The sequence below is a fragment of the Vulpes lagopus genome, chromosome 5 (genome assembly GCF_018345385.1).
Source record: "Vulpes lagopus strain Blue_001 chromosome 5, ASM1834538v1, whole genome shotgun sequence".
NCBI lineage: Eukaryota > Metazoa > Chordata > Mammalia > Carnivora > Canidae > Vulpes > Vulpes lagopus.
Genome location: NC_054828.1, coordinates 73519193 through 73541979, shown reverse-complemented (window position 1 = coordinate 73541979; position 22787 = coordinate 73519193). Strand labels below are relative to the sequence as shown.

General features: G+C 43.1%; 1 protein-coding gene and 1 pseudogene across 4 annotated transcripts in view; both read left to right on the top strand.

Annotated features, from left to right (window-relative positions):
• The first annotated feature begins 1128 nt into the window (after positions 1-1128).
• TUFT1 (tuftelin 1) overlaps positions 1129-22787 on the top strand; it is a 47011-nt gene continuing 25352 nt past the window's right edge. Inside the window, exons 1-2 of one of the 4 annotated variants that reach the window (XM_041756454.1) lie at positions 1149-1275; positions 1932-2072. In XM_041756454.1, coding sequence (XP_041612388.1) covers positions 1216-1275; positions 1932-2072 — 201 coding nt within the window. In that variant the 5' untranslated portion in view covers positions 1149-1215. Of the gene's footprint in view, positions 1351-1931; positions 2073-22787 lie in introns of all 4 variants that reach the window. The other 3 variants (XM_041756457.1, XM_041756455.1, XM_041756456.1) reach the window with 3 other exon arrangements.
• Positions 4212-4311, top strand: LOC121492263 (annotated as a pseudogene).

Sequence of the window (22787 nt, the reverse complement as noted above, 5' to 3'; positions counted from 1 at the left end):
AAGCTGGGGTTTTCTTTACCTCACTTTTTAGAGGGCCTTTACAACAGATTAGATGGAACCTAGGGAACCTGTGTTTATAGCACCTCCATTCTCTCCTAAACAACCATCTGGGAATAGAAAGGCCAGTAAATGCTGTCTCTGAGGATTAAAGGAGATAGACCAGAACTGGATTTTATGCTCTTGGGACACAGGGATATCCCCAGCATTCACCTCCCAGGTATAGACATTCATTCCTATCTGGTATGGGACCCAGTTCCTACCTGGGAGGTAGCAAAATTTCTGTCATTCCTGCTCTTGTGTTGCCTTGAAGAGAAAGCTAGCTGTTTGTTCATCAGAGCCTATTGCCAGATTCAGGGGCACTGCCCACTCAAGAGTGGGTCAGACCATCTGCCTGCTTTCCAGGTGGACCACAGCCCAGTGGAACAGCCAATCTGCAGAGAAAGGCAGGGTTGGAAGAGACTCCATCCTTGGCTCTCCTGTAAGACTTTAAAATGCTAATCTGGGTTTGGGGAGCAGATGCTATTGGAAATTGAGGCTCATCCTTTCTCAAGAATACACAATCCTTCTAAGGCAACGTGTCCCGTTGCCATATAAGGGCAACTTTGATATAATAGCTTCTACATAACAAGCCCCACCCAGAGCCAAGCTGGCTTTGACTTTGGCCTGGGCCTCCTGCCAGGGCAGGGCACCTGCCAGACTGGCTTAGGCCAGTCTGAGTAAGTTGGCCTCTGGTGCCTGCATTTCTACCGTGATGGAGGAAAGTTTTGCTCAGTTCCACAAAAGTGGCCTATATATAGGGAGAGGAGAATGTATGGAAGCTTTTTTCCAACTTGTCCTCTCAGGGGCAGGCAGGGTAATTCTCTCTCACCGACAGTGACGTTGGAGTTGAAAAGGTAGCAGCAAGATTAACGAAGAATATTTGAGATGCAAGCATATGGGCTAGGCAAAATCTCGGTTAAGCACCCTCAGGTAGCCTCATAAACACCTTTACGTTTCTGAGAGCGAGCCGACCGGCGAGTCCGGACGCTCCCGGTCACGCCCACCCGCTCCTCGGCTCGCTCTCATTGGCGGGAGGCACTCTGGGGGCGTGTCCAGCCGGCAGTCCCGCCCCCGACGCGTCTATACAAGGGGGCGGTTCCACGCGCGCCCGCCTAGAAGGCGCCGGGCGGCGGGGCAGAGGGTAGGTTCGTGTGCTGCGACCCTCGCGGGAGTAAGATGAACGGGACGCGGAGCTGGTGCACCTTGGTGGACGTGCACCCGGAGGGCCCGACCGCGGTAAGAGCGGCCGCACTGCCTCCTCCGCCCGGTACTCCCGGTCTCCAGTTCGGTCCCTCCTGCGCCTCGCGCCAGGTTCGCTGACCTCGCCTGGGGCCGGCTTGAGGCCGTCGGCTCTCGCCGCGCTTCTCTTTCTCTTTTTCTGCCGCCGCGTGGCGGGCAGTGGGGGGTCGTGGGGGTCGTGGCAGGAAGGCCGTTCGGGGACTCGGGGCATCCCTGCCCCCTGGAGGGCTCTGCGGCTCCTCCCGGGATCCCGCGCGGGGATCCATTGCGCGCTCCTCGGGCGTCCCGTGGGTCGTAGGAGGATCTCTGTGTTTGGGACTGTGGGTGTCCGACGGGGAGGTGAGGCTCTTCTGTGCTTCCTGTGGTCTCAGAGGCCCTCCCAAGAACTTAATGGTGCTTTGGGTGGTCAGTAAGAAGACAAAGGATAGGGAGTAAAATCCCAGGGCTTGAACCGCAGGGTGGGGCGGCAGGTCTCCAGGTACGCCCAGGTGGCCAGGAGCTCCCCCTTTCGCTAGGAGGGATAAGGCTGCCCGCTTGCGGGTCACCACTCTGCCCCGATTTCTCCTTCCCCTTGCAGCTCTCCTGGTTCCCCAACCCCCATCGGCCAACCAGTGGCTCCTGGGACGGTTTGTTCACCTCGTTTCCGGGTCTAGCTTCCAGGCCCCGGGCAGGTGGATGCAGGAGTTGCCAGAAACCGAGGCGAAAGGAAGGGAAGTGACCCGCGGGAGAGCTTCCGGACGACGTGCGGGTTGAGGAGAGAGAGGGACGGCCTCTCCCTCAGGACTCACTCCCTAGTGAGTGCTAACAAGTCTCACTCCCTGGCTCCCTGGCCCTGGTTCCTCTCCACCCCGGATGACCGTATGGTTTTTCCTCTTCGAAGGCAGAGGACGGTACCTTGTGGCTGCTTCTAGGCTTTGCTGGGGAACTTGACCCAGAATACGTGTGTACTGTCTCATGGATTTTCAAGCTATTTTGGGGGGAGTGAAATAGGAGCCGAGGTGATGGGAAGTGTGTATCCTCCTTTCCCCCTCCCTTCGCTCTGTATCTGAGTCCCTTCCTCGCTTCTAGTGTCAGCATGCCCCCTGAGGGAGCTAACCCTGCTGCACCCCAATTATGGCTCTTCAGAATAACTCGTGGGATAGTTTCTCATTTCAGGTTTAGGGTGCAGATGATCACTTAATTCTGTTCACAGTCTCCTCTCCATTTCTGTCCAGTCTATGAGTGTTTCTACCACGTTACAGGTCGAGCTACTGCCCAAACCCCCAATCCTTCATTTTTTGTAGTTTGCCAGTCTCCTAGCAATAAAGAAATCCATCCTCTATTATGTCAGCCCCCAGATCTACTACATGCTCTTGCTCACTGTCTTGGAATGGTTGAGGTAGGGAGGCGGGTATGAGGAAAATACAGGAGAGGAGTGTTGGGTTTCTTTTTGCTTATTGTAAAAAAGAGATCTGGGAGGGTCTTAAGACCAAGGTATTGGTACTGTTGAGAATGATTGGACACACTTTTCTGTCCCTTGATGTTTTGTTGTTCCTTGCCTCATGGGGGAGAAGTAGTCAGTAGGAGAATAGTAAAGAATTCAGTCAGTATCCAGCTATGAATTAGTTTGAACCTAATCAGAGATGTTTAGAACAAGGGGAAATAGAAATTCCCTTTATTCCTTTTCCCTAGGCTGGACATGAGAGGTATTGTACTTCAAAGCTGCGAATGAAATAAGCATTACTGGAATCTGTTCTTGGAGACATTCCTGAGCTATTAAGGACCAGGAGGAGATGGTAAACAATCAGTCAGGAGACAGGCTTTGTCCCTGAATTCCTCTCCTCTGAGCCAGCGCTAGGTTAGAATTTATGGCTCTGGACAGTCCCCAGGAAGCTGTAGTATATTCACACCATGGAGTGAATGGTCAGTGTGGGCACCAAGTGAGTGATTGAGTATGCAAATGAATAGATGTTTCTCCTGGTGTCAGCAGTGTAGACAGCTTAACTGATTGGTATGTCCTAGTGGGAGTCAGGACCCTGGGACTCTGTTGATGTTTCCCTATCAGCTAGGCCATGTGCCTTTTGGTGCATCACACTTGGATGTGGAAATATGGCTAATATAGTCTTTGGATTAATTTTATTGTTGGAGGCAGATGCAGGAGGTACAGTGAGCCAATGTTTTTCAAACTGCAGATCATCACCACCAGTGATTTAGAACCCTAGCATTAGAAAAGAAGTGGATTCCAATTATATGACATTCTGGAATAGGAAAAACTAGAGACAACAAAAAGATCAGTGATTGCCAGGAGTTTGGAGGGTAGAGGGGAGATGATTAGAGCACAGAGGATTTTTTTTTTGTCCTAATCCACAGAATGTACCTTATTCACTTTACTTGAGTGTACCCTAAGGGGAACCATGGGCTTGGGGTGATTATGATGTGTCAGTGTAGATTCATTCTTCGTAACAAATACACAATTCTGGTGGGTGATAGCGGTAATAGAGGAAGCTATGCATGTATGGGGGTAGGGGGCCCTGAGAAATCTGTACCTTCCTGTTCATTTTGTTGTGAATTGAAAACTGCTCTAAACAAAATAAAGTCTTAGAAAAATAAGAAATAGAATCCGCGCTATCAGAGTGTTAGGGTGGATATTTTTGGCAAAAGTTTTGTCTCAGCTATATGTATGTATACATATTATATATGTGTGTGTATGCTTATTAGATCTTGAGGTAAATTTTTTTTTTAAATCAGAGGAGTTTCCAAGGCACTGAGTAAGTTATACTGGCAAATGGAAGCACAAACAAACCTCAGACATTTTTATTAGACATTCCCATTAAGTTCCTTTGGTTATAAGCAGCAGAGAGGAACTCTAGCTAACTTAAGCAGAGGAGGAATTTATTAGGAGAAAATGGGCAGTCACAGAATTTAAGGGAAAGCTTAAAAATTGTGAACCAAGGGTGCTTGTATTGGCAGCACATGCACTAAAATTGAACCAATATGGGGAAGATTAGCATGTGCAAGAGTGACATGCAAACTCATGAAGCATTCCCTGTTTTTAAATGGTGTTATATAATAGCGTTGTAAATTTTTTTTAAATTTTTTAATTTAATTTAATTTATTTATGATAGGCACACAGTGAGAGAGAGAGAGAGAGAGAGAGAGAGAGAGGCAGAGACACAGGCAGAGGGAGAAGCAGGCTCCATGCACCGGGAGCCCGGCGTGGGATTCGATCCCGGGTCTCCAGGATCACGCCCTGGGCCAAAGGCAGGCGCTAAACCGCTGCGCCACCCAGGGATCCCAATAGCGTTGTATAGTGACAGATGGTACCTACACTTGTGGTGAGCATAGCGTAACTCTAGAGTTGTCAATCACTGTGTTATACGCCTGAAACTAATGTAACATTGCCAATTATACTTCAATTTAAAAAAGTGAACCAGAAAAGTCTTGGATCTGTATAAATGGAGGGTTTCTACACCTGAGTGTATTGGTTCCAGCTCTTTTTTGCCATTCTGTCCAAGGTTCCAAGGAGAGGGTGTCATTGGTCCCTCACCCATCTTGTAGGGCAATGTAGGGTTCCTTGATTGATAAACAGTCCCGCCAGATTATCCAGTAAAGGAGGGAGATTGTCCAGAGCAAAACCAAGTGTTGTTACCAGTAGAAGAAGATGGAAGTTGTGTAGCAAAAGCAACAGAAATTCACTACATTAGACTTTGGTTTGAATGATCTGTTTCTTTTTCTAAAAAAAAAAAAAAAAAAAAAAAGTAGGCTCCACACCTAATGTGGGGCTTGAACTCACAACCCTGAAATCAAGAGTTGCATATTCTACTGACTGAGCCAGCCAGGTGGTCCTCTTTTTTTCTTTATAAATTGTTTTTCAGGGCAGCCTGCGTGGCTCAGCAGTTAAGCGCCATCTTCAGCCCAGGGTCTGATCCTGGAGACCTGGGATTGAGTCCCCCGTCAGTCCCACATTGGGCTCTCTGCATGGAGCCTGCTTCTTCCTCTACCTGTGTCTCTCATGAATAAATAATTTTTTTTTTTTTTTTTTATGATAGTCATACAGAGAGAGAGAGAGAGAGGCAGAGACACAGGCAGAGGGAGAAGCAGGCTCCATGCACCAGGTGCCTGATGTGGGATTCGATCCCGGGTCTCCAGGATCGCGCCCTGGGCCAAAGGCAGGCGCCAAACCTCTGCGCCACCCAGGGATCCCTCTCATGAATAAATAAATAAAATCTTAAAAAAATGTTTTTCAATCAAGGGAATATATGTACATGATTTTAAAAAGATTTAATATTATCAGAAGGCTTTAGAAAAGAAAATAGCAAGCAGTTTCCTGCTCCAAACCCTGTCCCATGGAGACACCACCATCAACTCTTAGCACTCTTGTTTGGTGTTTACCCTCATGTTTCTAAATAATATGCTTCTAGTGATGCTTCTTGATTTATAGGTTTTAGACATCTATTGGCTTCCTGCTGTAGAAATTATAGGAAAGTTTATAGTCCCACCCCTTACACACTCCCTTTCTCTTCTCCCATCTTCCCAGTGTATTTACATCACAATTTTTGGCTAAACTATGATTTCTTTTCTATTTTAAGATTTTATTTATTTACTTGACAGAGAGAGAGAGCACACAAGCAGGGGGAGTGGCAGGCAGAGGGAGAAGGAGAAGCAGGTTCCCCACCAATCAGAGAGCCCGATGTGGGGCTCAATCCCAGGACCCTGGATCATGACCTGAGCAGAAGGCAGATGCTTAACCGACTGAGCCACCCAGGATCCCCTGAACTATTATTTCTGTTAGTAGCATTGTGGTTAAGAGCCTGGCCCTGGGAATCTGACCCTAGAGTGGGGCTGTAGTCAGGGCTTTGATGTTTGCTTTGCCTGAGATCATTTCAGTAAATTACTTAATCTTTTCAGTCTTCATTTCCTCACATGTAAAACAGGGCTATAATTGCACCCTTCTCATAAGGTTGTTGTGAGGATTTCTTTTTTTAAGGTTTTTATTTATTTAAAAAAATATTATTTATTTATTTATTCATGAGAGACATGCACAAAGAGGCAGAGACTAGGCAGAGGGAGAAGCAGGCTCCCAGTAGGGAGCCCGATGTGGGACTCAATCCTGGGACTCTGGGATCACGCCCTGAGCTGAGCCACCCACGTGTCCCATGTTGTGAGGATTAAATAAAATAAAATGTATGAAACACTAAACACCGTGCCTGGCACATGATAAGTGCTCAGGTGTTAGCTCTTATTTTCTGTTTGCTCTTCCTACTGGCATAAATGAGATTGTTTTGGCCTCTCATGAGACCCCCCACCCAAGGGATGGAGGAAGAGTATGAGAACTCCCTGGTCTGGTCAAGGTTTGCTCCTTCTCATCGTGTTCACATTTATTCTTATCTCTTCCTTTCCCCTTGCCTCTGCCAGTAGAGGGTCTCGAGGATGAGAAGAGGCCTATAGTGCACCCAGATTAACCTTTGCTGGTACCATCTCAGCCAGGACTGGTCTTAGAAGAGTGATGGTTAGGGTTCCTGTTTTAGCATCCTGCTCTAGGCCCCTTTCCTTTTCCTCTTTTTCCTGACTCATGGCCTAGGCAGCTTGATGTCCCATGATGCTCTGGGCTCTTTGGTAAGATGATTCCCTTTAATATTAATCTTCCACAGAATCTTTGCATTTTTTCCATCTCTACTTTTTTTGTCTTGATCAATCTTGGCTAGGGAGTTTCTCTCAACGCTGGGGTGGTTTGGAGTTTTTCTGTCAGCTGTAGCTTGAACCTTTTGTCTTTACACTGGAATAGATATTATTCCTTTAGGATCTCAGAGGCTGAATTAGTTTATTTTTTATTTTATTTATTTTTTAAAGATTTTATTTATTCATTCATGAGAGAAAGAGAGAGAGAGAGAGGCAGAGACACAGGCAGAGGGAGAAGCAGGAAGCAGGCTCCATGCAGGGAGCCCAATGTGGGATTCGATCCCTGACCTCCAGGATCACTCCCTGGGCTGAAGGCAGGCACTCAACCGCTGAGCCACCCAGGCGTCCCCGGTGAATTATTTGATACCAAGTCTTTCCTGAACTCTATTCCTTAAAAAAAAAAAAAAAAATTTTTTTAACTAAAGCTATGATTTATTGAAGGTTTACAATGGGCCTCATTTTTTCTGTAACTACTTTAATGAGCCATAATTCATAGACTGTGCAAATAATCCATTTTAAATGTACAGTTTAGTGGCTTTTAGTGTAGTCATTGAGTTGTACAGTCATCAACACAATCAATTTTAAAACATTTTCTTCAGCCATAAAGAAATCCTGATCCATTAGCAGTCACTCTTCATTTTCTCTTAACCCACTCACCCAGCCCTAGGCAACCATTAGTCTATTTTCTTTCTCTGAGATTTCCTGTTCTAGGCATTTTATGTAAATATAATCATCTAATGTATGATCAATCCTTTGTGACTGGCTTCTTTCAATTAGCATGATGTTTTTATGGTTGATCCACGTTATAACAGGAATCAGTATTTCATTACATTTTATTTTATTTTATTTTTATTTTTTAAAGATTTTATTTACTTGAAAGAACCGGAGCCAGCACCAGCGGGGGGGGAGGGGCAGAGGGAGAGGGACAAGCAGACTCCCTGCTGACAGACATGGGGCTCAATCCCAAGACCTTGAGATCATGACCTGAGCCGAAGACAGTCAACCAACTGAACCACCCAGGGCCCCTGTACTTCATTCCTTTTTAAAGCTGAATGATGGGACACCTGGATGGCTCAACGGTTCAGCTCTGCTTTCGGCTCAGGTCGTGATCCTGGAGTTCAGGGATCGAGTCCCTCATCTGGCTTCCTACAGGGAGCCTGCTTCTCCCTCTGCCTGTGTCTCTGCCTCTCTGTGTCTCTCATGAATAAATAAATAAAATCTTAAATAAATAAATAAACCTGAATGATATTCCATTGCATGGATATATTATCACATATGTTCATCATGGATAAGTGTTGGTGGATGATTGGGTAGTTTCTATTTTTTTTGTCTATTATAAATAATGCTGCTCTGAACATTTACTTACATGTTTTTTGGGTTTATTTAAAGGTTTTATTTATTTGAGAGAGTGAGGACAGAGCATGAGAAAGGGGAAGAGAGGGAGAGGGAGAAACAGGCTCTCCACTGAGTAGGTCTCCATCCTAGGAACCCTGGGATCATGACCTGAGCTGAACGCAGATGCTTAATCAACTGAGCCACCCAGGTGCCCCTCCCCCCCCTTTTTTTGTATAGATGTATATTTTAATTTCTTTTAGAGAGACTTACCTATGATGGAATTGCTGGGTCAGATTATTTGGATTTTAACAGAGGATTCCTCTGGACTCATTGAGGCTTATTCCAAAGAATGAATGAATTCTTAAATATTGGCTCTGTGACACCAGAGTAGGGAAGAAACTCCTGGGCAGAGGAGGAGCCTTTCAAGTTTGTCGACTGTCGGTTCCTTCCATTCATGACACCTGTCCCAAGCTTAACCCATAAATTCCTCCTTACAACATCCAGGTTCTTACTTTCTAGAGAGGCCTGCCAGGAATTTGGGGCATCCTGAGCTCTGCCAAAGGATCTGGGATAGGAATTACCCAATCACCTGGCATTTGGTGTTTGTCATATTTTTCTGGGGTGGGGGATGGGGTGTTCACCCAGATGGTTTCGGTTCTAGACACATGTGTTCAGAGCAGGTGAGACAAGCTTCCCCGCCTGCTAGTAATTATGGTACATGCCTCTTTGGGTCACAATGCAGAGTCTTGTGAAATACTTTTGTTTCCTAGGGGTGGGGAGGTTTAGTTAGGGGAATAAGTATGTGCCAGGAAGGCTGGTGCCTAGATTAAGCGTGGCCAGCAGGGGCAGGAAGAGGAGAAGAAAATATAGGGTATGGTGGAGATGGGTAGATGAAGGAGGAAAAAGGAAATGATCTTCTAGGGTCTGGGGGCACAAAAATGATAAATGATGAAATAACTACAGAGGGGAGGAGGAACTGCCCCTTCATCCGGGCTGGCAGTGCACTGGCAGGTTTCCTGGAGAGCCACTGGCACAGCAGGAGTTGAGCATTCAGGAGCCCACCGCCCTCCTGTACACATTCAGTGTGTGTGAGGCCTCTTACGCCCCAGCGGTTCTGTGGGCCAGGTCTCCAGGTAATGAGAAAGGCTACCCCATGTAGGGTACCACCCTAAATCCTTTTTGTCATTTCACCTCCCAATCACCCCAGCTGTCTCTCTGCCTAGTGCTCGTCCAGCCCATGCCTCTGGGCAGGTACCTGGACAAAAAGTAGACACCTGTTTTGTTGGCTAATCTGTGGGAAGGAGTGGAATAATTCTTTGTGTCATACTTAACAAAGGGCCATCTCTGGCCTAGAGAGCCTTGTAAAAGGCCAGAACCAAGGCTGCCCAAAATCTGAGAGTGTAGTGGCAGCCCAGAAAGGGTAAGCCCCAACCACCCCATCTGGCCCTCTGTGACTTTATTGGGACTTTCCTTGTCCTGGCCTCTTGGGAGCTGGCTATTCCCATTACTCAGAAGGGGACACCTGAGGTGGCTGCTGGAGCTGTTTGAGAGACTGCATACATTTCGGGTAGGAGAGGGGATTGGGACTGAGGGACAGAGTGAGGGAGGAATGGGTTACAGAGTGAAGATGAATTAAGGATGCTGGTTTCCAGCTCAAGGACAGTATCCACTGCCCTACTTCTTCCTAGAAAGACCCTTGACCTCACCTGCCACCCATGCTTCTGGCCCCCTTAGCAGCCTGGGGAATGGGAGCAAGGAAAACGTCTACCATTTTTCAGATAGACACCAGGCCCTGAGAGATAAGGTGACTTGCTCATATTTTCCCATAGATCTGTCCCCTGGCACATGAGCCTGGGGTGTGAGAACCTCTGGGGCCTCCCTCTTTATCTCCCTATCCTTTCTCCTCAGCGTCTTGATCTCTAACCCTTCAGCTATGTGTTTATCCCCTCCCCCCTCTGAGAAGTGACTCACAGCTGGAGATTTGTTTGAACAGAAGCAAGAGGCTGCCTGTAATTTGGAGGTGGCTGGGCTTCTCCGAGAATGTTTATGAGGTTAGAGGCTGCTTACTTTGTGAATAACTGCTGCTTTTTCCCTAGAGAAGAAGGCTCTACTTTCTATCTTGCCTTTTGGAGAGTCCCCAAGGGGACTACCCTGCTAGACATTTTGGGGTGTTCCTAAAGCTCCCTGGGACCTGCTCACAGCCCTGAGATCATTCCAGCTCCAGAAAACAGCTAATAGCACCTTTTAGAGATGGGCCTGGGTTTCCCTCCTTAGGTCTGGGCTGGGGTTGTGGGTTGAAGTTCATGGCCTTGCAGACTGGCTTCTCTGGTTTTGGAGGCCAAGGTGCCAGAGAAAAAAATCCTAGATTTGTTCATAGGCTTCATGTAGATGGTCTGGCTCACCCACCCTCCTCCATGTCTTCCCAAAGCTCCTTGGGAAAGTAATGCTGTCTCACGTATGTGGAGTAATTTATGGTTCCAGAGCACTTTCACACTATCTTGCATCTCTACCTGTCTGCCTTAAATGTAGGCAGGGTACATATTATCACTACCATTTTTCAGATAGATACCAGGCCCTGAGAGATAAGGTGACTTGCTCAAGGACTAATAGATTTCAGTTTGACTTAGACTCCACCTCCAATTCCAAGTTTAGCGCTTTTTCTTGCCTTCTGTTTATTTAAACGTGTTACTAGACCAGGCTGCACAAACACATTTTTGTTGCTAAAGTTTAAAACACTGTGGCTTAGTCAGTTAAGTGTCTGCCTTCAGCTCAGGTTGGGATCAAGCCCGGTACCGGTTCCCTGCTCAGCCAGGAGTCTGCTTCTCCCTCTCCCACTGCCCCTCTGCCCACTTGTGCTTTTTCTCTGTCAAATAAATAAATAAAATCTTAAACAAACAAAACAGAAAAACTGGAAGTAACTGAAGGTTCCGTTACTCTTTTGTCCTTTTTTTGTTTAATATGTATAAATTTAGTGCTTTTTCCCATGTGCTTACATTCTAGAAATGCCCTTGGCATCGTGATCAACAGCACCGACTCTAGAGCCCCAGGACCTGGGTTTGAATCCTGGCTCTGACCCTCGTTAGTTATAGGGCCTTGGGCAAGATACTTAATGTCTGTGCCTTGGTTTTGTCATCTATGAAATAAGGATGTTGATAATAATATTCACCATATAGTAGTATTATGAGAATTAAATGGATTAATGTATATAAAGCATGTAGAGCCCAGTAGGGCTCAGCACATAGTAATTGCTATATATAGGAGTTGGCAATTACTATGAACATATATGTGTATGTATATGTACTTAAATTGGAAGTCATATTTTATGAATTAGTGCCTTGCTTTTTTCCTTCTTTATCTTGGAGATAATTTTCTGTCAGTTCACAGAAGTTTATTTATTAGCAATGTAGTATTCCATAGTGTGGATGATACCATACCTATGAGTGAGTGGGTACTTATGTTGTTTCCAGTTTGTAACTGTTGTTAACAGTACCATAGTCAACAGTTTTACACATCTGTCTTTGGGCAAATGTGTGTGGATTTTCATAGGGCACATTCCTAAAACTGGAATTACTAGGTTAAAGGGTTTACAAGATGTGCAAATACTTTTTATTAGTATTGCCAGATTAACTTCCCAAAATACTTGTATAAACTTACACTCTCTCTAACAATAAATGAGATTACTCTTTCTCTCTGCACCCTTACCAATCCTGGATATTATCAGGATCTTTAACATTTGCCAATCCATTGGTCTATAAATGTTATTTCTGCAGGATTTGCCTGAAGAAAAGGCCATTGGTCTACTGAGAACAAGAAAGAAGGTTTGTGGGGATCCCTGGGTGGCTCAGCGGTTTAGCGCCTGCCTTCAGCCCAGGGTGTGATCCTGGAGGATCAAGTCCCTCATTGGGCTCCCTGCATAGAGCCTGCTTCTCCCTCTGCCTCTCTCTCTCTCTGTGTCTCTCATGAATAAATAAAATACAATCTTTAAAGAAAAAAAAAGAAAGGGAGAAAAGAAAAGAAAGAAAGAAAGAAAGGAAGAAAGAAAGAAAGAAAGAAAGAAAGAAAAGAGAAAGAAAGAAAAGAGAAAGAAAGAAAGAAAAGAGAAAGAAAGAAAGAAAGAAAGAAAGAAAGAAAGAAAGAAAGAAAGAAAAAGGCTTTGTATATATGGGAAGTTTTAAGGCATAGCCATAAAATGGACAGCTGTGCACTGAACACTCAGCTTAAGAAATAGGACATAACCCAGGTGCCTGGGTGGCTCAGTTGGTTGGGTGTCTGTCTTTGGCTTAGGTCATGATCCCAGGGTTCTGGGATCAAGCCTGTGAAGGGGTTTCTGGGCAGCTGGAACTGGTCTTCTTCTCCATCTGCCTCTCTGCCCTGCTTGTGTGAGCTCTTGCTCTCAAATAAATAAATAAAATCTTTAAAAACATGAAAAAGAAAGAGAACATTATCAATCTTTTTGAAGTGCCTGGGTCCTGCCTTGTTCATAACCGTCTGCTTCTTCCACAGAAGTGATCACTGTCTCAAATTTTGTGTTTATTTCTTTGCTTTTTGTCATAGTTTTCCTACATGGAAAAGTGATATAGTACTTAGTTTGGCATGTTTTGAACTTTATATTCATAGTTTTATCTGTATTCTCTAGCCTTTTTTTTTTTTTTAGTTTATTTATTTATTTAAGTAATATCTACACCCAGTGTGGAGCTTAAACTCAGAACCCTGAGATCAAGACTTGCATTCTCTTCCAGCTAAGCCAGCCAGGTGCCCCTTCTATATAGCTTGCTTAGTTAAACTTACCATTAATTTGAAGATTCATTCATGTCGATGCATGAAGCTGTAGTTCAGTTATTTTCACAGATGAATACGAGTTCATTGTACTATTGTACCAGAGTTTATTCATCCATTTTCTTGTCAGCAGATCATCTGGGCTGTTGCCAGTGTGTAGCCACTACAAACAATGCTGCTGTGAACATACATCTGCATGTTTCCTTTTTATACTTATTTATCTTCTTCTTCTTCTTCTTTTTTTTTTTTTTAAGATTTATTTATTTATTTGAGAGAGAGAAAAAGAAGAAGAGCATGAGCCAGAGGGTCAGAGGGAGAGGGAGAGAGATTCCAGGGGCTGAGCATGGAGCCTGATGGGGGGCCTTCATCTCATGACCCTGAGATCACCACCTGAGCCAAAACCAAGAATCAGAGGCTCAACTGACTGCACTACCCAGTCTCCCCTACTTAAATCTTTAAGTTTAATGAAATCCCTGCCAAATTATAACTTGTTTCATTTTATTTTTTTATTGTTTATTTTTTTATTTTTTTTCTTGTTTTGTTTTAAAGATTTTATTTATTTATTTGACCGAGGGAGAGAGAGCACAAGCAGGGGGAGCGGCAGAGGGAGAGGGAAAGGCAGGATCCCCTGCTGAGCAGGGGCCAGGTGTGAGGCTCAATCCCAGGGTCCTGGGAGCCAAAGGCAGATACTTAACTGACTGAGCCACCCAAGCACCCTGAAAACTCATTGTTTTTATTTTTTTAGAGAGTAGACTTTAACTTTTTAGGTCCATTAATTTGTTTTAAACATTTTTTAAAAGATTTTATTTATTTATTTATTGAGAGAAAGAGTGAGAGAGAGCATGAGCAGTGGGAGAGGGAGAAGCAGGCTCCACACCGAGCCAGAAGCTCCATGTGGGGCTTGATCCCAGGACTTGGGATTATGACTCAAGCTGAAGGTAGATGACCAACCAACTGAACCACCCAGGTGCCCCACTTATTGTTTTAGCCAGCATTTCTGGTTACTGATTACTGATGAGGTTGACCATCTTTCATATATTTTTAAATTTTATATTAAAAATTTTTTCCAATAATATATCTTATTTAACCCAATATATACAAAGATTATCATTTCCATAAGTGATCAGCATAGAAAGAATTCAATTTTTTGTGCTGTGGCTTTGTAGAGAACATCTCTATTTGGACTGACCACATTTCAAATGGTTGATAGCCACATGTGGCTAGTGGCTTACATATTGGACAGGATAGTTCTTGATAGTAAATGATTTGACTTAACTGACCGAATTCCCTATATTCAGAATAAACCTCTACTTCTAGTAATTGTCCTCTTTTAGTCATTACCTACTCCCATTCTTTAGGGGTAACCGCTAGAGTGACTTCTAAAGTATGTGTTAGTTTTGCTTGTTTTTATACTTTTTATATAAGTGGAATCTTAACTCTTGTGTCAGAATTCTTTTGCTTAACATTTGTGTGGAGTTTATTCATGTTGTGTACAGTAGTTCATTCTTTTTCATGGTTGTACACTGTTCCATTGTATGACTATATTGCAATTTTAATTTGTCCATTTTACTCTTTTTTTTTTTTTTTTTTTTTAATGTGATTTTAGGAGGCACCTGGGTGGCACAATTGGTCAAGCGTCTAACTCTTGGTTTTGGCTCAGGTCGTGATCTCAGGATCATGGGACTGAGCCCTGTGTCCGGCTCCATGCTCAGCTCAGAGTCTGCTTAAGATTCTCTCCCCCGGGGGATCCCTGGGTTGCTCAGTGGTTTGGCGCCTGCCTTTGGCCCGGGGCGTGATCTTGGAGTACTGGGGCGTGATCTTGGAGTCCCGGGATTGAGTCCCACATTGGGTTCCCTGCGTGGAGCCTGCTTCTCCCTCTGCCTGTGTCTCTGCCTCTCTCTCTCTCTCTCTCACTCTCTCTCACTCTCTCTCTCTCTTTGTGTCTCTCATGAATAAATAAATAAAATCTTTAAAAAAAAAAAAAGATTCTCTCTCCCTCTACCTCTGCCCATCCTCCCAGTTCATGCTTGCTCATGCACTCTTTCTTTCTCTAAAATAAACAAATAAATACATCTTTTTAAAAAATGTGGTTTTAGAGGCACCTGGCTGGCTTAGTTGGAAGAGCAAGTGACTCTTGATCTTGGAGTTGTGAGTTTGAGCCCCATGTTGGGTGTAGAGATTACTTAAAAATAAAGTTTTTAGGAGCCCCTGGGTGGCCCAGTTGGTTCAGGGGCTGACTCTTGGTTTCAGCTGAGGTCATGATCTCAGGGTCCTGGGTTCAAGCCCTATGTCAGGCTCCATGCTCAGTGTGGTCTGCTTGAGATTCTTTCTCTCCCTCCCTTTGCCTTTCCTGCACATTCTCTCCCTCCCTCCCTCCCTCCCTCCCTAATAAATTAAATATTTAAAAAGTAGAATAAAATCTCTAGGGGCACCTGGGTGGCACAGTCGGTTAAGGGGCCAACTCTTGGTTTTGGCTGAGGTTGTGATCTCAGGGTGGTGAGATGGAGCCCCATGTCAGGCTCTGTGCTCAGCGTGGAGTCTGCTTAAGACTCTCTCTCCCTCTCCCCCTCCTCCCATGTGCTTGCTCTCTCTCTCTCTCTCAAAATAAATCTTAAAAAAAAAAATAAAATCTTTAAAAAAATAAAATTTGGGTTTATGTGCGTATGTATATATGTATTTATTTAAATAATCCCTATATCCATCATGGGGTTGAATATACAACCCTGAGATTAAGAGTCTCATGCTCAAAGGATTTATTTAGCCAGTCAGGTGTCCCTATCCATTTTATTCTTGAACATTTGGATACATTCTAATTTTTGGCTATTATGAGAAATGCTACTGTGAACATTCTAGCATCATTTTTTTTATGGGTAGAATTTTTTTGATATTAGGGGAAACATAGGTATGCATTTCTGTTAGGAGTAGAACTACTATGTTATAGGGTTTGCAAATATTCCTCTTTGGTAGGGGTTTCCAAAGAGATTATGATAATGAGCGTTCCCACCACCAGTGTAGGAGAGTTCTGATAGTTCCATAGCCCCTAGCACTTATTTTTTGTTTTCATTTGTAGTCATTCTAATGGGTATTTTGTAGCATTGCCTTGTGGTTTTAGTTTCTAGTTCTTTGATAATGATGATTGAAGATACTGAACCCTTTTCAGACGTTTATTGACCGTTTGGATATCCTCTTATGTGATGTGTCTATTGAAGTCTTTTGTCCGTTTTTCTGTTGGGCAGCTCCTTTCTCTCCCTTTCTTTTCCTCCTTGCCCTTTCTCTCTTTCTTCAAATATGCTTTTTATTTTGGAATAATCTTAGGTTTACAGGAAGGTTGTAAAGATATTACAGAGAAGTCTTACACGCTCTTCGCTCAGTTTCCCCCAATGTTAACATCTTACATTAACCATAGTACATTTGTCATAACTAAGAAAACTAATGTTTTAGTTTTCTATAGTAAAGCCTTAAACTATAGGCTTTACTTGGATTTCACTGGTTTTTCCACTAATGTACTTTTTCTGATCCAGGATCCAGGATCCAGTCCTGTATATCATGTTGTAGTCTTTTTGTTTCGTAGGAATTCTTTTTTTTTTTTAAAGATTTTATTTGTTTATTCATGAGAGACACAGAGAGAGAGAGAGGCAGAGACACAGGCAGAGGGAGAAGCAGGCTCCAGGCAGGGAGCCCAATGCAGGACTCGATCCTGGGACTCCAGGACCACACCCCGGGCCGAAGGCATGCGCTAAGCCGTTGAGCCACCCAGCGGTTTTGTAGGAATTCTTAATGTATTCTGAATATTCTTTGCCAGATATATATGGAATAAATACCTTCCGCTCTGTGGATTTCCATGCACTCTCTTTTGATGAAAGAAAGTTCAGAATTTTAATATAGTCTAATTTATCAAATATTTTTTATGGGGAGGATATTTTTATGCTGAGTTTAAGGAAAGTTTTGCCTTTTACATTGAAATCTGCAATCATTTGAAATTGATATTTGTATATAGTGTGAGGTAGAAGTTAATATACATTTTTTTTTTAAGATTTTATTTATTTATTCATGAGAGACACAGAGAGAGAGGCAGAGACATAGGCAGAGGGAGAAGCAGGGAGCCCAATGTGGGACTCAATCTTGAATCCTGGGATCACGCCCTGAGCTGAAGACAGACACTCAACTGCTGAGCCACCCAGGCGTCCCATTTGGCAGATATTTTGAAGAGGAGCTTTACATCGAAATTTGAGGAACTGGAACTTTTGTATATCTATGTGTTTTAGTCACTGTGTTTTCACTTAAGCATCTTACCAACTAATACACTAAAGCTGAGGGAGAATAAATCAATACACACAACAAATGAAAGCCAGGGTCAGTGTCTGAGGCCAGGTCTAACTGCTCCAAATGTGATTCTTTTTCTGCAAAGAAGAGAGAATGTCAGTTGGGCTTGAGGGGTAATGGACCAAGCAATAACTTTGGTGGTGATCTTGGTACTATTGTGTATCATCTCATTAGAAACTGTCAAAAGAAAAGTTGTTTTCTGAAATAAAAAAAAAAAAAGAATATATAAGAAATAAAAAGAATTTGATAATAATCTACAAAAGTGGGAGCAGAGGACAGGGGGCTTAGGTTGAATACCTAAGTTTAATTAGTTTATTCAGTGGCATACTAGTGGCCTTTAAAAGCCAATTTATTATTATTTTTTTTAATTTTTATTTTTGATAGTCACAGAGAGAGAGAGAGAGAGAGAGAGAGAGAGGCAGAGACACAGGCAGAGGGAGAAGCAGGCTCCATGCACCGGGAGCCCGACGTGGGATTCGATCCCGGGTCTCCAGGATCGCGCCCTGGGCCAAAGGCAGGCGCCAAACCGCTGCGCCACCCAGGGATCCCAAAAGCCAATTTAAAAAAAAGGATTTTATTTTATTTATTCATGAGATATACAGAGAGGCAGAGAAAGGGGCAGAGGGAAAAGCCGACTCCTCATGGGGAGCCTGATGCAGGACTCAATCCCAGGACCCCAGGACCACGACACGAGCCAAAGGCAGATGCTCAACCACTGAGCCACCTAGGCGCTCCTAAAAGCCAATTTAAAAAAAAAAAATTAATGTATTTATTCAGAAGGGCAGAAGGCAGGCGCCAAACCGCTAAGCCATCCAGGGTGCCCTCTATTATTTCTTATAACTGCATATGAATCTACAATTAGATAACAAAAAATTAATACTTTCAGGGACAAAAATTAAAGAATATAATGAAGGAAATAAGTATCTGTAACCCTACTACCCCAAAATGGCCACTATTAAAATATTAGTGTATTCCTCATAATTTTTCTACACTTATTTTTTTTAGTATACTACTATACAAAGTTATGTACTTGCTTTTTTCCCTTTAATATTTCATCATTAATTTCCATCACACTAAACTTGCTTCAAAACTGGCTTTTAGAAGGGACATCTGGGTGGCTCAGTGGTTGAGTGCCTGGTTTCAGACTAGGATATGATCCTGGAGCCCTGGGATCGAGTCCCATATCAGGCTTCCTGCATGGAGCCTGCTTCTCTGTCTGTGTCTCTGCCTCTCTCTCTATCTGTGTCTCTCATGAATAAATAAAATCTTAAAAAAAAAAAGACTTTATTTATTTATTCATGAGAGACACACACATACACACACACACACACACAGAGACAGACAGACAGACTTAAGGCAGAGGGAGAAGCAGACTCCATGCAGGGAACCCAGTGTGGGACTTGATCCTGGAATTCTGAGATCACGCCTTGAGCCAAAGGCAGACATTCAACTGCTGAGCCACCCAGGCTTCCCTGTATGATTAGTTTTTAAGAAAACTGCCAACCTTTTCTTTTTTGGCTATGTCACTTTACCTTCCCACCAGCAGTGTGTGAGCGATCCAGTTTCTCCACACTCTTGCCAGTATTTGGTGGGTGTCACTGTTTTTTGTTTTGGCCATTTTGATAGGTGTATAATGGTATCTCACTGTGGCTTTTTTTTTTTTTTTTTAAGATTTTATTTATTTATTCATGACAGACACAGAGTGAGTGAGAGGCAGAGACACAGGCAGAGGGAGAAGCAGGCTCCATGCAGGGAGCCTGACGTGGGACTCGATCCCAGATCTCCAGGATCACACCCTGGGCTGCAGGCGTCGCTAAACCGCTGGGCCACCGGGGCTACCCTCAATGTGGTTTTGATTTGTATCTCCTTAATGACATTGAACATCTTTGTATGTGCTTATTGACCATCCGTATATCTTCTTCGGTGAAATGTCTTATGTCTTTTAGCCATATTCTAACAAAATGTTAAGAAATAGAACCTTTATGTTCATGAGAGATACTGGTCTGTAGTGTTTTCTTTCTTTAAAAAAAAATGTCCATCTGGTTTTGGTACCAGAGTAAGACTAGCTTCATGAAATGAATTGCAACGTGTTTCCTCCTCTTTTGTTTTCTGATTGAGATTATGTAGAAATGGTGCTAATTTTTTAAACATTTGGTAGAATTTTCTAGTGGAACCACCTGGGCCTGGATATTTCTGTTTTAGAGAGATTTAAAATGATGAATTTAATTTCTTTAAAAGGCTATTCATAGTACCTATTTCATATTAGGTAATTTGTGATGGTTTGTGTTTTTTAATAAATTGGTCCATTTTGTCTAAATTGTCAATTTTTTAAAAAGATTTTATTTATTTATTCATGAGAGACACACACACACACACACACACACAGAGGCAGAGACACGTGGAGAGGGAGAAGCAGGCTCCATGCAGGGAGCCTGATGTGGGACTCAATCCTGAGACTCCTGGATCACACCCTGGGCCAAAAGCTGCCCAACTGCTGAGCCACCGGGCGTCCCTAAATTGTCAAATTTATGTTCATAGTGTTCATGCTTTTGCATCTGCACGGTCAATAGAAATAGTCTGTTTCATTCCTGATGTTAGTAATATGTGTCTCTTTTATTCTCTGCCAATCATGCTAGAGGTTTATCAATTTCAGTGATCCTTTCTGAGAACCACCTCTTCGTTTAATTGACTTTTCTTTATTTTTCTGTTAAATTTTATTCATTTCTTGTCTTTTTTAGTTCTTTCCTCCTGCCCACTTGGGGTTTAATTTGTTCTTCTTGATCTGAAAGTGAGAAACCTAAATTGTCGATTTGAGACTTTTTTCTTTTCTAATGTATATGCATTTATTTATTTTTAAAAGTAATTTATATGTCCAATGTGGAGTTTGAACTTATGACCTTGAGTTCAAGAATTACATGCTCAGGGCACCTGGTTGGCTCAGTTGGTTGAACATCCGGCTCTTGATTTTGGCTCAGGTCATGATCTCATGGTAGTGGGATTGAGTCCCACATTGGGCACCTGCCCAGCAGGGAGTCTGCTTGAGATTCTTTCCCTCTGTCCCTTCCCCTACTTGTGCATGCTCTCTCTCTCTCTCAAATAAATAAATTTTAAAGAAAAAGAGTTGCATGCTCTACTGACCAAGCTAGCCAGGTGCCTCTCTAATGTATGCTTTTAGTGTTCTGGATTTCCCTCAGAACTGCTTTATTTATTTTTAAGATTATTTATTTATTTGAGAGAGAGAGAGCAGACCAAGCAAGAGAGAATGTGAATGGGGGGCATAGGGGCAGGCTTCAATGTAGGGCTCAATCCCAGGCCCCTAGGATCATGACCTTAGCCACAGACAGACACTTAACTGACTGAGCCACCCAGGTGCCCCAGAACTGCCTCAGATATGTCTCACAGAGTTTGACATTTTGTGTTTTCATTTTTATTTAGTTGAATGATTTTAAAAATTTTTCTCAAGACTTCATTTTTTTTTAAGTTACTAAATATCTAATGTGTGTTTTTTTTTTTTAAGATTTTATTTATTCATGAGAGACAGAGAGAGGGGTGGGGGGAGGCAGAGACACAGGCAGAGGGAGAAGCAGGCTTCATGCAGGGAGCCTGATGTGGGACTTGATCCCCAGTCTCCAGGATCATGCCCTGGGCTGAAGGCGGCGCCAAACTGCTGAGCTTCCCCGGGCTGCCTTGTTTTATTTTTTTTAATTTAATTTTATTTATTTGAGAGAGAGAGAACAGAATGGTGGGAGGGGGAGAGGGAGAGGGAGAAGAAGCAGACTCCCTGTTCATTGATTGTGGAGCTGGACACAGGGTTCAATCCCAGGACCTGGAGATCATGACCTGACCTGAAGTTAAATACTCAGCTGAGCCACCCAGGTGCCCTTGAGACTTCCTTTTTGACCCAAGAATTATTTAGAAGTATTGTTTAGTTTCCTTGTGTTTAAAATTTTTCCTTTTATCTTTCTGTTATTTCTAGTTTGATTCCACTGTGGTCAGAAAACATACTCTGTATGGTATCAATTCTTTCAAGTTTGTTTGTTTTATAGTCCAAATTACTGTCTCTCTTAATGTATGCTTTATAGGTACATGCCAGCAGTGTGTACTCTGCTGTTGAGGGGAGCATCCCATAACTGTTGATTAGATCCCTCTTGGTTGGTGATGTTGAATTCTTAGGTATCTGTGCTGATTTTAGTCTACATTCTGTTAATTGCTCAGAGATGCATGTTGAAGTCTCCAAGTATAATTGTGGATTTGTGTATTTCTCCTTTCAGTTCTTTAGTTTTTTCTTCACATATTTTGCAGCTTTGTTGTTTGGCACCTATCTATTTGGGATTGCTATATCTTCTTTGTGGATTGATTCTTTTACATTATATAATGTCCCTCTCTGTCTCTGGCAATTCTCTTTGCTCTGAAGTTTACTCTATCTGATGTTAATATAACCACTCTTGCTTTCCTTTAATAATGTTTGTATGATATATCTATTCCCATCCTTACTTTTAACTTGTCTATATGTTTAAGTATGTTTCTTTTAGACAGCATGGATTTATTCATGTTTTTAATCCCCTCTGCCAATCTTTGTTTTTTAATTGGTGTATTTAGATCACTTGATATTTAATGTAATTATTGGAATTGTAAGTCTGCCATTTTATTTATTATTTTTTCTTTATTTTTCATATATCTGTTTTATTTTCCTTACCTTCTTGTGGGCTCTTGAAAGCTTTTTAGGATTCCATTTTTAAAAAAAAATTTTTAGGGCAGCCCCGGTGGCGCAGCAGTTTGGCGCCGCCTACAGCCTGGGGTGTGATCCTGGGGACCCGGGATCGAGTCCCACATCGGGCTCCCTGCAAGGAGCCTGCTTCTCCCTCTGCCTGTGTCTCTGCCTCTCTCTCTCTCTCTGTGTCTATGAATAAACAAATAAAAATAAAACCTTTAAAAAATGTTTTTAATGATTTCTCTAGGTATTAATTACACTTTTATAAATATATTTTACCACAGTCTACCGGTGTTGCCATTTTACCAGTTTGAGTGAAGTATAGAAACTTTACCTTCCTTTACCCTCTCTCATTCATAATAAAATTAAATATTGCCTTTGTATATGTTTATTTTTGTATCTTTAATTTATTTATTTTAGAGATTTTCTTTATTTAGAGAGTGAGAGAGAGTGTGGGGGGACGGGACAGAGGGGGAGGGAGACAGAATCTCAAGTAGATTCCCCACTGAGCATGGAGCCTGAGTGGGGCTCGATCTCATGACCCTGAAATCATGACTTGAGCCGAGATCAAGAGTTAGAAGCTCAGGGCAGCTCCAGTGGCCCAGTGGTTTAGCCCCTCCATTGGCCCGGGGTGTGATCCTGGGGACCCCGGATCGATCCCATGTCAGGCTTCCTGCATGGATCCTGCTTCTCCCTCTGCCTGTGT